This window comes from Crassostrea angulata, chromosome 5 (assembly GCF_025612915.1).
Source record: "Crassostrea angulata isolate pt1a10 chromosome 5, ASM2561291v2, whole genome shotgun sequence".
In the NCBI taxonomy this organism is placed as follows: domain Eukaryota; kingdom Metazoa; phylum Mollusca; class Bivalvia; order Ostreida; family Ostreidae; genus Magallana; species Magallana angulata.
The window spans coordinates 27,886,506-27,899,869 of NC_069115.1; the positions used below are offsets into that span (position 1 = coordinate 27,886,506).

General features: G+C 31.9%; 2 protein-coding genes across 3 annotated transcripts; both read left to right on the forward strand.

Moving 5' to 3' along the window:
* LOC128185264 (platelet endothelial aggregation receptor 1-like) lies at positions 1-4,574 on the forward strand. Its single transcript, XM_052854904.1, has 7 exons — positions 1-138; positions 590-633; positions 916-1,050; positions 1,405-1,539; positions 2,269-2,412; positions 2,653-2,743; positions 4,448-4,574. Exons 1-7 carry the CDS (start codon positions 59-61, stop codon positions 4,572-4,574), a joined length of 756 nt encoding a protein of 251 aa, XP_052710864.1. The 5' UTR covers positions 1-58.
* A 3,480-nt stretch (positions 4,575-8,054) lies between these two features.
* On the forward strand, positions 8,055-12,940 carry LOC128185683 (scavenger receptor class F member 1-like). Of its 2 annotated transcripts, none has more exons than XM_052855309.1 (5): positions 8,055-9,359; positions 10,033-10,076; positions 10,316-10,450; positions 11,829-11,919; positions 12,658-12,940. In XM_052855309.1, the coding sequence occupies exons 1-5, from the start codon at positions 9,286-9,288 to the stop codon at positions 12,830-12,832; spliced, it is 519 nt and encodes a 172-aa protein (XP_052711269.1). In that variant the 5' UTR covers positions 8,055-9,285; the 3' UTR covers positions 12,833-12,940. The 2 variants fall into 2 exon arrangements, with proteins under 2 accessions (XP_052711269.1, XP_052711268.1); XM_052855308.1 differs by having other exon boundaries at positions 12,701-12,940.
* The last annotated feature ends 424 nt before the right edge of the window (positions 12,941-13,364 follow it).

Consider the following 13,364-nt stretch of genomic DNA (forward strand, 5'->3'; position numbering starts at 1 on the left):
TTACAGACAAGACTTTAGGCTGATAAAATAACGCAAACCATAATAATACGGAAGAAAGATGTGTAGTTTCTATTTCATAATGGCGGTATTTGTTCTTTATTTTGAAGGGACAACTGAAAAAAGATGTAGCGAAACGAGGTAAGAAACGATTACAATCTGATAATTTGTATATATGGTAACCGAAAAGGAAGTTTTGGGAAAATGATACAATTTTAAAATTAATGCACAGAACAAGAATTGATCGAAAAACAATCACAATGCACAAGTTTGTGAACATTGTAACTACACAAAAAAAAAACAACTTTCAAAGATAACATTGCATGCTCATCCTAATTTTTGATGAAAAATATACATCTAAAACCCAATAAAATTCATTGTAAGAGATAATAAACTGACACTGTAATTCTGTAACTTTGCAATTACGATCAAAACTGTTAATCATGCATTTTGTTTTATTCGCGTGATTTTTATCAATATGTAGCTATAGGCTGTTGTATCCGTAACTCTTCACTGTCTCCCTAATGTATTAATTTGGTATGCATTGCATTCAAAAAGGCAATCGTTCAGAGATAATCTTTGTATATTTCAGTTGTTGTGCTGGCTACATGTTTGATTCGTCCAAAAATTGCGTTGGTATGTTGATATTTGTTTCTTGTGTGTGTAGGTTGTCAACTTGATCAAAGCTTTCGTTTAATTTACAACGTATCTGAATTGTTTTTGATACACAGTTGAGAGAGAGAGAGAGAGAGAGAGAGAGAGAGAATTTGTTTATCTAAAACGTTAAAACGTAAATCTTCAAACAAACGTTCACACGAACAGATTAAATACGCACTCATACTAGCCAAAGTGTATATAAAAGCAGAAGCGCTTACAATATCGACTGACATTCATTTAGCGGTTCTGTTTGTATTTCAGTTTGTCCAAATGGACTCCATGGATTTCACTGTTCCGCCCCTTGTCCTCGAGGTTACTATGGAAAGCTATGCGAACTTCAGTGTGAATGCCCGGATGAGTTTTGTAATGCAACAGTTGGCTGTGTACTTAAAAAGGGTGCGCATGTGTTTTCTTTTTTTAATAACCAGAAATAGTTCTTTGCTTGTCAATAAATGAGTTAGTTTTGTATTTAGTTTGATTTAACTTCACGAGTATCTAATGAAATATATTAATTACATTAAAATATCATAAATAGTCAATCATGGAATGTATTTTCCATAATATTTCTGTGGATAAAAAACTTTCGGGAAATTTCGCAAATTGACAATTTATACCAATTTTTCTTTTTATCTTCTAAAATGAAATTCACGGGCCCTTGATTGCATGGGTTTGGTTTCATACATAACGTTTTATTTCTTTTGTTAGGTTGTTTCAAGGGCATCTGCAAATGCCTTCGTGTTTTTTTTTCAGAATGTCTGCCTGGTTACTCTGGTGAAAACTGTTCTACAAATTGTCCACGGGGTTACTATGGAAATCATTGCATAAACAGATGCGAATGTCCTGATGAACTTTGTAATGCAACGACTGGATGTGTCAGTGAAAAAGGTTTCATTTTAATTTAGAGTTTCATGAAAATTTGAATCGTGATTTTCCTTGTAAACGGGAAATGTGTTTCTTTATTCGAATAATGCCATACCAATGATTAGAGGAAATTGGTTTGATTCCTTATTTCATTTAAACGCAATTGAAATAATTTTAGTAAACATAAAAATTCTTAGAAAATCTAATCATAGTATACTTTTTCTCCAGTTACAATTGCTCATATAAAGTAAAAAACTGTTAAAGATATCATATTTGATTCTATAATGTTTCATTTTAATCTTCATTCGGTCGTATACCTTAGATTATTCAAGATACAATTTATTCAATAGTTCTCTGTTTCACATAGAAAAACGTATTTTTTATGCTTTGATCTCCTTTTTAAAAATACAGTAACATTAAAAAATTATTTCCTGTAAATATTGCTTATACCTACTCTATAGGAAATATAGTTTAATGCTTTTGTCTTCGCATACTCGGTGTTCACACAAGAAATGTTTTCCTACATTAATGTATGAACTTTCACAACGAATATTTTCTAATAAATTTTTGTGTTCTTGTCAACATGTAAAAAAATGGATGAAACGGGTATTTCTTTAAAAATGTTGAAAAAGTTTCCTCGTCAAAGCACTAATGATTAAGCTTATTCATATTCATATCATATTTTTCATATTATATTACTGTAAAAAGTTGATTTTGACACAAAGACCAAATGATTACTCCTCTTTGCTTCAGTTTGCCCTCCAGGCTATATGAGAGTCAACTGTTCTACCGCTTGTCCACGCGGATTTTATGGAAACGAATGTGGAGAACATTGCAATTGCTCTGAAGAATTCTGCAATGCAACATTTGGCTGCATTGAGGGTGATGGACTGTATTGTTATTTGATTAAAACATACCGTAAAAACTTTGAAAATTACTGTATTTATGTAATGCAGGGTTAAGCATAATTTTTTTTATTTGTATTCTGTTGATACGCTGATTTAAAAAAAAATAATGAGACGGAAAAATACAAATGCTTTATTTATACGAGAAATCATATTACTTAACAAACAAGAATTTTCAGTTGTATAACAATAATAATTATAAAATTTAGTATAACATAATATTTCTTTTAAGGTCATATCTATTTTGATTTTATTACACTTCCCACCATCATTCTTACCACTGTCGGCCTCGTCATTTTATTTGTTCCATTCGGCACAATCATGTACGTATTATTTTTTTTACCACTGACATAGTTCCTTACTAGAAAGACTAATCTAAGTTGGCATATTTGTTAAATGAAATGCATTTTCTCTTAAACTCATTTGTCATTACCGGTAATATTCTCAGGTCCCGCAGTCATCATTTTTCAAAAGTCAATACTCAGCCTCTAGTCTAAGTATTGACATCAACTTAATGCATGTTAGTTGTAATGGTTTTAGTTCGAAACCGGTACGAGAAATTAGAAGATTTGGTAACGGCAGGGCCTGACTTATATTACAAAAATATTGGGAAACAAACTAGAAGTTAATTTGAATGGTTACTACATGTTCTAAATCTAAGGCAGTCAAAATAAGTTTGATTATTAAAGGTCTTAAGGTGCAGTCACACTGCGACTTTTCATCCGATTTTTTTTTCTCATTCCATTTGCTTCCGACTTAAAATCGCAATGAATGACACCCTAGGTACAAAGTTGAAAGCAAGGTATGGAAGTCAGTTAAGAATCTGAAAGTGGATTGAAAATATTGATGATAGTGTTCGATTTTCAAACGACTTTTTGACGAGAATCGCGACATCACAATGACTTTTTACTGTACATTATCATCAATTTGAATTGATTTTATTGACTGAAAATTGGTTATTAATTCTTATACTGTGAGCACCTCCAAAATTGACTTCGATCGATTAACCTGAGCAAGTTGATTGATAATCAGATTAAAATAAATAGCATCATGTCACCGCTACTTAAGGAAGGAGTTTTTGCTGGTTTTCGACTTGTCAAACGTAAATTTGATTAATTGGTCATTAAATCAAGATGAAAGGAAATTAAAATAGTATATATTTCTTTCTTTTTTCCTATCTAACAACTTGGCATAGAAAAAGTAATCAGTGTTTAGAATCTAACAAGGACTATATTTTTCGCGTAATGTTGGCGTGGGAAAATATCACATCTTTCGCAATTCAGAATTGCTGCAGATTTATGAGTCTGTTTTAGCATTTTAAAAACATTAACATTGAGGTTGGATAATTTTTTTTAACTAATTTAAACTAATGGTATGATACTTGGATTTTAGAATATGTTTTTAAAATATGATTTGCCTATCGAATTACATTTTTATAAGCTTTTTAAAGCGTCCATTCTATACATTGATTTTTGTGAAAAAATCACTAAAATCAGTTTATCTCTCTTATTATATGGTCAATATGTTAGCTTTTCTGTCAATTCATATCTGTATTTAAAGTCTATATAATACAGAAACAATCAGAAATATTATAATATTGAAAGCATAAAAAAATAATTAAAATTTCTTCAAAATTTAAGAAAATTAGAGAAAATGCGGGCTAAGCAATATCAATTTTAGTATAAATATTTATTCCAATTTAGTAGTATAAACTGATAGACATTCTGATATTCTATCATTTCATTGAAGAAAAGAATCCTCAAATCTTCAGCGAATGTCTACAGAACCACAAAAAGATACACTTATTTTCATTATCCTTTACGTTGAGGAAAAAGGTAGTGACATTGACCTGACCTTTATGCGAAAACAAAAAAGTCAAATTTGATTAAACTGAAGATAAACTGATTGGTTATATGATCTGTTTGACTGTGTCAAAATTTTATGAATTTCTTATTATAAGAAGTATGTTTGATTACGAAAAGACTCCTTCCTTAAGTGAAAGTAAAATTTTAAACTTTCCTTTATAGTGCATATAAGATGAAAAAGAATACCGAACATAAAATTACGCAAACGAAGTTCATACCATCATCATCTGAGGATGAAAGAACTTACCTTGAACTGCGTGTGCCGGGCATTTCTTCACCATCTCTCTGAAATAATGCTTTTATGACCATATCATATCGTCACCCATCTAGTCATGAATGATTTATTGTGGAATAAGAAGAAGAAGACGAAACACTACTTTAAAACTAGACACAATCTCGTTGCGAGCAACGAGGAGGTCTTCCGTCCGATTTTTAGAAGAAAATTTGACATCATCGACTTTGATTTTCGACAAAAATACATGATATGGAAAAAAGAGTGAAGTACTAATGTTTATTGTATCGCTTTTTATAAGTTCTCTTACATTGCTTTTTTAAATACTTGTATTTCTTCCAATTAAGGTCAGACGACACGTTCCTCAATTTTAGATAACCTTTTCAAGGAATTTGTTAATGGTTTACTACTACTTTGACAAACCTTTTTGCAAAAAATTAGGGTACCTTACCAGGCATTTCTGCAAAATACTCGAGTATGCAATTTCCTATATGATCTTCTTGAAAATACACTCGAATTGCTGATATAAAAATAAATACATTTACAGCACAGCGGAATTCTCTATATTAGAACTATATCTCCGCCGGGGCGGGGCTTTGAACTCACGACCTCTAGAACCTATACACCTCTGGCAGTGAGCGGCCACGGTTCCAACCACTCGACCATCTAGACATATAACCAAATTCAAGTAAATTTTGATCATTTTTAAAGTAATTAAAGAATTAATATTTTTTAATGGAACTCTTTATTACGAGGAGATACAAAAAAGATTCTCGAGGAACGTGTCGTCTGACCTTAAGATAGAAAAGATTTAACTTGTTTGCCACTGGCCCCTTAAAACCCTAATTAGGTAACGCAAGAGGGAATCAATAAAGTGTATAAAATTCGTTACCGTTCTGGAAATATATGGGAAAGAACGTTTTAGGGGCTGATCTCATATCTCCTTTTAGGGGCAGTTTAACGAAATTTTGAAGGTTGCATAGTGTTAAGAACATAATTTTGAACAACTTTTCTTTTGTGCCTCATTTCAAAATATTTTTCCTGTCTGAGATAAGGGTGATCTTGATTTTGGGCTTTTGGTCCCTAAAAACCCTTGATTACATAACACATGATAAAATTATTACATTGCTTGGGTACATAACTAAAATAAACATATTTACCTCTATAACATTTCACAAAATATCCCTCAGTAAAGGGCTATAGATAAAAAAACTTTAGAGCCCTTTGGTTCCCTAAGTTTAGGGGCCAGCCCCTTTTTCTTGATATCAAATAAAAGGACATATAATTCTGAACACATTTTGTTCAACAAGTGTTTAGAAATTTGTTACCGTTCTGGAGATATATGACAAGGAAGATTTTAGGGGCCGATCCCTTATCTCCTTTTAGGGATCGTTTAACGAGATTTTGAAGGTTGCATATTTTTAAGAACATCATTTTAAACAACTTTTCTTCTGTACTGCATTTCAAAATATTTTTCCTTTTTGAGATATGGGTGATCAAAATTTTGGACTTTTGGCCCCTAAAAATCCTAAATTACGTAACATATGATAAAATCATTACATTGCTTGGGTTTATAGGATACATAACTGTAAGATAAACATATTTGCTTCAATAAAATTTCACAAAATATCTTTCAGTAAAGAACTATATATAAAAAACTGTAGAGCCCTTTGGTCCCCTCAATTTAGGGGCCAGTCCCTTTTTCTTGATATTAAATGAAAGGTCTAGTGAATATAAACATTTTTTACATTACATGTCTTAGCAAAATATTTTTCAGAAAAGAGATAAACAAAGAAAACCCGAAAAATAACGACGTTTTTTAAATATCAAATTTCCGGTCCAGGCGAGCTTCAGCGCCTTTTGAGTCAGACAAAAATGAATGCCTAAAGACACATCTGCAATCTTTCGACTACAATCCCTGGAAGTTTGAACTCAATATCTTCAATCGTTAAGGAGAAGATCCCAGGACAAGCCGACCCTCTGAAAATCAGTAAAACGTCAATATCTCAAAAACGGAAATGACGATATTAAAATAAGATATTAAGTATAAAGTTTAGATCAGTATCTATCATATCTGAAAGTTTAATGAAAATCGGTTGAGTCGTTTTTGAGGAATCGCGTACAAAACTTGTTGGGAAAAAAAAGAAAAATAGCGAAGAAAAAGAAAAAGATCGAAAACAAGAAGGTCTTCCGTTGGAAACGGAAGACTGTAATAAAGTCTTCCGCTGGAATAGGAAAACCTTGAAAATAGCAAAAACAATAGAAATTTAATTACGTAAGGGTAAAGTGATTTAAGCCAATCAATGAGTTTTTAACTAATCATAGTATTCTAATATTTCTTTATTAAAGTTTACATTCCTTGCAAAATGTTTCAAATTTGTATGTCATAATGTCTAATGTTATGTCTAATAAACACGGATTTAAGATTTCTTTCATGTGTGAGTTACCTTAATCTCATTGCAATATCTAATAATCCTTAGCTAATCAATATTTTATTGTTTGTTCCTTTTAATCAGTATCTTCTGTATTTATATTGATGCCTAGCAATTAATTGTTGTTGACATCTTATAATCTATCTGAAGTTGCTTTCATCTAAGTTACAGCTTTTCTAGGCAAATTGTTTTTTACAAGATTTTAAGATTTTTCTTTATATATTTCTACGTAAAAATTTGTTCCCACCCCACCCCCGCGGTCACCCCATCCTACCCCCGGGGATCATGACTTGAATTTACAAAACCTGACGATGCTTCCACACAAGTAACAGCTTTCCTAGTTGATTAGTTTCTGAGAAGAAGATTTAAACAGACTGTTCACTATCTACTCCTATGCACAAATTCGACCCCCCCCCCCCATTGTGGCCCCATCCTTACAACGGGAGTCATCATTTTCACAACTTTAAATTTACACTACCTGAGAATACTTCCACATAAGTTTCAGCTTTCCTGGCCAAATGGTTCATGAGAGGAAGATTTTTAAAGATTTACTTTATATATTCCTTTGTAAAATTCGACCATCCCCCATTGTGGGCCCGCCCTACCCTTGGAAGTCATGATTTCCACAACTTTGAATCTACACTACCTGAGGATGCTTCCTCATAAGTTTCAGCTTTCCGGGAAATTGGTTTCTAAGAAGAAGATTTTAAAGTTTTACTCTGTATATTCCATGTAAAAATTCCACTCCCCCCCATCCTGGGCCCTCTCTACCCCTACGAGTCATGATTTTCACAATTTTGAATCTTCACTTCTTAAGAATGTCTCCACATAAGTTTCAGCTTTTCTAACTGATTGGTTTCTGAGAAGAAGATTTTTAAGGATTTACTTTATATATTCCTATGTAAAAATTCGACCCCACTCATTGTGGCACCACCATACTCCCGGGAGTCATGATTTTCACAACTTTGAATCTACACTACCTGAGGATGCTTCGACACAAGTTTAAGCTTTCCTGATCAATTGATTCTTGAGAAGATTTTTAAAGATTTACTACATGTATTTATATTCCTATGTTAAATTCGACCCCCAATTGTGGCCCCACCCTACCCCTGGGGGTCATAATTGTCAAATTTAAATCTGCACTACCTGAGGATGCTTCCAAAGAGGTTTAAGCTTTCCTGGCCAAATGGTTCTTGAGAAGAAGATTTTTAAAGATTTCTCAAATTTTTTAAATAATTCCTAATTATCTCCCCTTGTAAAAGGGTGTGGTCCTTAATTTTCACAAATTTGAATCCCCTTTGCCTAAGGGTACAATGTGCCAAGTTTGGTTGAAATTGGTCAAGCGGTTCTTGAGAAGATGTTGAAAATGTGAAGAGTTTACGGACAAACGGACGGACGGACGGAGAGACGACGGACAACAGACAAAATGTGACCAGAATACTGTAGATCACCTGAGCTTTCAGCTCATCTGAGTTAAAAAGTATTCCAAAATGTTAATGTATATGTGACGATGAGAGGACGATAGCAAATTTTATTAACTCACGAGGTAGCAAAAACTTCCCAAGAAACATCTTAAAACATTCATTGCAATGGGGACAATACACTTATCCCTATAAAGACACAAACAATAAAATATATAACGGGAGTGATAAGACAGCTCAAAAATAACATTAATATTTTAATTTTAATATGTATATTTCTTTTAAAAGATGAGAAAAATAAGTTTTCTAGTATTTAAACATCAACATTTTGATATTAAACATACATTATGTTATACTAAATGCTAACATTAAACTAGTGCACGTTTATCAGGCAGATTGTAAAATTTATGTTACGAATTGCCATAAGAAAATTTATTTTAAGAGCAAGATATACGTTTGTATAAGTCAAAAATACATACATAAATCACATAATTTGTTATATGTCGACAAAATTACATGCAAATAAGTTGATTATAAATAAAAGAAAAATTATATTTTGCTAGCTGTTTGGCACATTAACGACCGTTTTTACAGGTTTTTGTGCATTAATTGAAAAGGTATAATTCGATGTTGCTATACTAGAGAATATATGTACAATGTATAATCTAATTTTCTTTTAATTAAATGAAGTCAAATTTTCTACATTTCTGACAGTTGCTAATCGGTAAATTAAACCATTACAGGCAATTCTACAGCCCTTGCAAAATGTCTGGATTTTAACGAATACTTCCTTTTTGACAGATTAAAGTCATTTTAAGCAGAAATGCTAAATTTCCTTATATCTTTACACATAAAAATTAACAGACATGGCCCGAGGATTATTAGATCATTTATCGGAAAGCAAGGAGGACAACGATGTTAATCCTGGTCCTTGTTTCGCTCTTTGTTCCTATTGAAATAATTGAAGGAAAGAAATGCAGCGAATTGAGGTGAGAAGTGATATGTCTTTCCAAGAGAAAGGTGTTAGCTATGTTGCAAAAAATGTACATTACATCCTTCAAAATATGTTTAAATTTCTAGAGACATGCTGATTTCGGAATAAAATTTTTAAAAATGTAAAAGAAAAGAGTGAGCTAAATGGAACCGTGACAACAATAATACAATGTTTCAATGATTAATATAACAAATGAATTACGAAAAAATGTCATGTAATTCACTTGAAATCAAATCTGTTGAATTCAAAATGATTATTTAGTCCCTCAGTAACCTTAAATTATCATGTAATGCCAATAATCTCTAATTGAATATTTAGATTGTTTATTGTTTGGTATAACAACAGATTTCTACAATTAATTGATAATCAAAGAAAATGTCATCTCAAAGTCAATCGTATTAAAAAAAAAAGAAGATTTTGATGACTATATAAATTATGACATAAAATAATTGAATTTTGATGTTTGTATTGGATATGATCAGAACTCCTAAACAATGCATCCATAAAGTTAGGGTTGGACGTAAGATAAAATCAACAGTCTATAAACAAATAAACCTTATATTATTCCAGTGTTGTATCTCATCAACGTTGCCTCTGAAATTCACTTTTGCAATTTTGAGTCTTTAATCATCGTAACATAAGACGTATGATATTTTTACACTTTGTAGTTGCTGCGCTGGTTACAGGTTCGATTCGTCCGGAAACTGTGTTGGTAAGTCTCCGTTTTTTCCTTATACACTGTACTTGTATACAAAGCGTGTTTGCCTTTTCATTTTTCTCTCATATGAGAGAGAGAGAGAGAGAGAGGGAGAGAGAGAGAGAGAGAGAGAGAGAGAGAGCAGTACAACTTGCACTCAAACATACATTCTCGAGCAAGCAAATAGTGTGCATGGATCATATGTTTACCCTTGGCATTCACAATAACTGCCGTGTAATCAATCTCTATTTTAGTCTGTCCGAGCGGACTACACGGAGTTCAGTGTTCGACTCCCTGTGCTAAAGGTTTCTATGGAGAACTATGCACAGGCCGCTGTGAGTGCTCGGATGAGCTTTGCAATGCCACAGTTGGGTGCCTTCAAAGACAAGGTTTGGTTTCTTGGTGACTCAGTTCAACTTTTTGTATCCGTATATTAAAACTGTGGAGAGAATAAAAACTCATTCTAAGTTGTTATAATAAATTCATAATTGTTTGTAAGTGGAATTTTTACAATTAATTTGAGAAAGAAATAGTGATAAGAAATCAAAATTTTGACGAAAGATGGTTTATAGATATTTTCCTCATGTAAACAAAGATTCTGATTTGGAACTCTAACATTTAGTTTCCTGAAATGTTATTTATAGCTACAAACACTTTAATCAAGTGAATAAAATTTTAACGCTTAAAATCAGCTGGCATTAAAAAAAGAGGAAATGAGTCGCTATTTCTAGAGAAACAAATTTCAGTCAAAAGTCTTCGTTAAATTGTCATCTTTCTTTTTCTGGTTGTTTAGAAATAAAGTCCAAACAATCACCATTTTCATATAATTTGTCAGAGTTTTTGTATAAAAAAAATAATCTTAAAACGAAAAATAACTGATGGTCCCTGAAATAATGTGACAGACGTTTTATTAACTTTCAAACATATCACCATGAATTTTTTTTTAGTTAGGTTCAATGGGACGCAACTACTGTTACAAATAAATGATTTACCTCGAAAAATTACAATACGCTTGTATCCGACCTTTATCCGAGACATTTGCCTGGTACATTGTACGCAGGTGGATATACACCTATTTACAGAATGTACGTGTCTAATACTTTTTAATTTAAATAGCTAAGTTTTGCTGGACTTTGACAGATAAACTTTTTATGCATTAAAAAGTTTAAAGTCCCAAGTCAATGATATGTACATGTAGTATTTCCTTACGAACGGGAAACGTTTCCGATTGTACAAATGTAGCATACATGTATAGATTCGTGCTATAAGGATAATTTTTTAGCACCTCGTATAATATCGATGGAATACGGTAATTCTTCATTTCAGTTAATAGAATTCATCATAAAATCTGATCTTTGATTAAGATCATCTTGCGTAGGATTAGAAGTCTTCTAATATCTCTGACCGTTCGAATAAGCGACTGTTGGGATGTGTAACATTTACTAAAATCATAGCTTTCACGCATATAGCATAGAAGCATTTTCTCGAGAACCACTTAGCTCAAGTTGTTAACAAAATTTTAATCTAGTATATCTTTGCTCACCTTTTTGGTGTCTTATGAACAACTTTTCATTTTACTCATCGAATAAGTCGATTCAAACATCAGATGTTCACAAAATTACCCTCGAGTCAATTGTTGTCACTAATCTAAACTCATTATGCAAGCAATAAGAATATTATAAATGCAAATATACGAATGTATTTTGTTGTACAACGATTGTTTGCATCAGTAAAAATGAATCTCTATCAACGACCTTTTTGTTTTAGATACGAGTCTTCCAAATACTAGCAGTCTTTCCACAGCCATTCCTATCACAATTGGCGTCCTAGGTTTATTCGGTGTAATCATCACGTTTTTGTACGTAAAATATCTATCTATCTATCTATCTATCTATCTATCTATCTATCTATCTATCTATCTATCTATCTATCTATCTATCTATCTATCTATCTATCTATCTATCTATTTCTTTTTATGGTTTAAAAAAAATCCATAAATAGAACGTCTATACGTTTTGATTATTTAAAAAAATCCATCAAAAGAACGTCTATACGTCGGTTTCCTTAGAACCTCACTTTATAAATAATCTTTACAAGCACCCTGACTTGAAATTATATGTATTGATATGTAGAGAGATAAGTCTTTCAACAAAAAATAATGATTTTGTTAATTCTCTACTAAAAGTTTAAGACCCAGCCGCACTTCTTAATATGTTGTTTATGTATGAACAGGTTGTTTCCAAAATATCTGAACAATAAGTTAATTAGAAATTATACGCATCTGCAGATAAACTATTTGGCTCAACAAAAATCTTTCCGACATCCCTAGAAAGTATATACTTTACATACTTGAGAAAAAAAACTAACATATCTATAAAAGGACTCAACATCGTATCTTTATCAGTTTTTAATTTATTAATGTCAAATATTGTTTTTGAATTTGAAATAGTATTTATACAAGTACATATAAAGCAATAAGATTTCTGGGACCCGGAATAGCCAATACATTCATGTTTTGTTAAACCCATCATAACAGGGTTATAGTCACGTGATTCTAGAAGCTAATCAAATAAGAGATGATTTTCATTTCAAATAGGCTCTTTATAATGGAACAACTTTCGAAGCGTCAGGTTTCGCAGAGGACGTCAAAAGACAATGTTTATGATGTTGTGCGCAACACATCGAAAGGCAACAGACATACATGTACCAGTGGCACGGACTTAAAACCCATGGACAACTCGCCGCCACCTCTGTATCCAAAAGACTTTTAAGATTGTGCCATTGAATTCAATCATTCTACCAAAATGATATTTCTACCTATAATTATACGTGAACCAATGTCGCAAAATGCATGAGCGTGTTGTATTTGTGTCATAAAGTCCCACAAACATGTATGAAAAACAGTTTCCATTTCACAAAATTTTTTACTAGTTGTAACTAAAAAGTTTAAACAAAGGTATACACAAGATAAGATGATTTTTTTTATAGTTGATAATGATACATGTTCTTTTAGTAATAATGAAGTTAAAACTATTTAACATGTTTTCACATCCTGTTCCTTTACTTTAAATTTATGGTGTAGTTTAGGGATGCATATATATCATGCTTTTTCAAAAGAATTGGCTTTAATGAATATAACATATTATTTGGAGAGACTCCTCCTTCTGATTCTAACTTAGTCATCCTATATACAAAACAATATATTTTTCAATGTTTGTACAACAAAAAAGTTCCAATTTTTGCAGGTCTACTATGTCATTTAAACCTTTAATATGAAATTGAAAAGTGTGTAGCTATCAAAAA

Bases quoted from the DNA above. Each gene is read 5' to 3' on its own strand.
- LOC128185264 (XM_052854904.1), top strand. From the start codon at position 59: ATGTGTAGTTTCTATTTCATAATGGCGGTATTTGTTCTTTATTTTGAA. The intron at 634-915 runs GTATGTTGATAT...TTTGTATTTCAG, and splicing joins TTCGTCCAAAAATTGCGTTG to TTTGTCCAAATGGACTCCAT. The intron at 1,540-2,268 runs GTTTCATTTTAA...TCTTTGCTTCAG, and splicing joins TGGATGTGTCAGTGAAAAAG to TTTGCCCTCCAGGCTATATG.
- LOC128185683 (XM_052855309.1), top strand. From the start codon at position 9,286: ATGTTAATCCTGGTCCTTGTTTCGCTCTTTGTTCCTATTGAAATAATT. The intron at 9,360-10,032 runs GTGAGAAGTGAT...TACACTTTGTAG, and splicing joins AAGAAATGCAGCGAATTGAG to TTGCTGCGCTGGTTACAGGT. The intron at 10,451-11,828 runs GTTTGGTTTCTT...TTTTTGTTTTAG, and splicing joins TGGGTGCCTTCAAAGACAAG to ATACGAGTCTTCCAAATACT.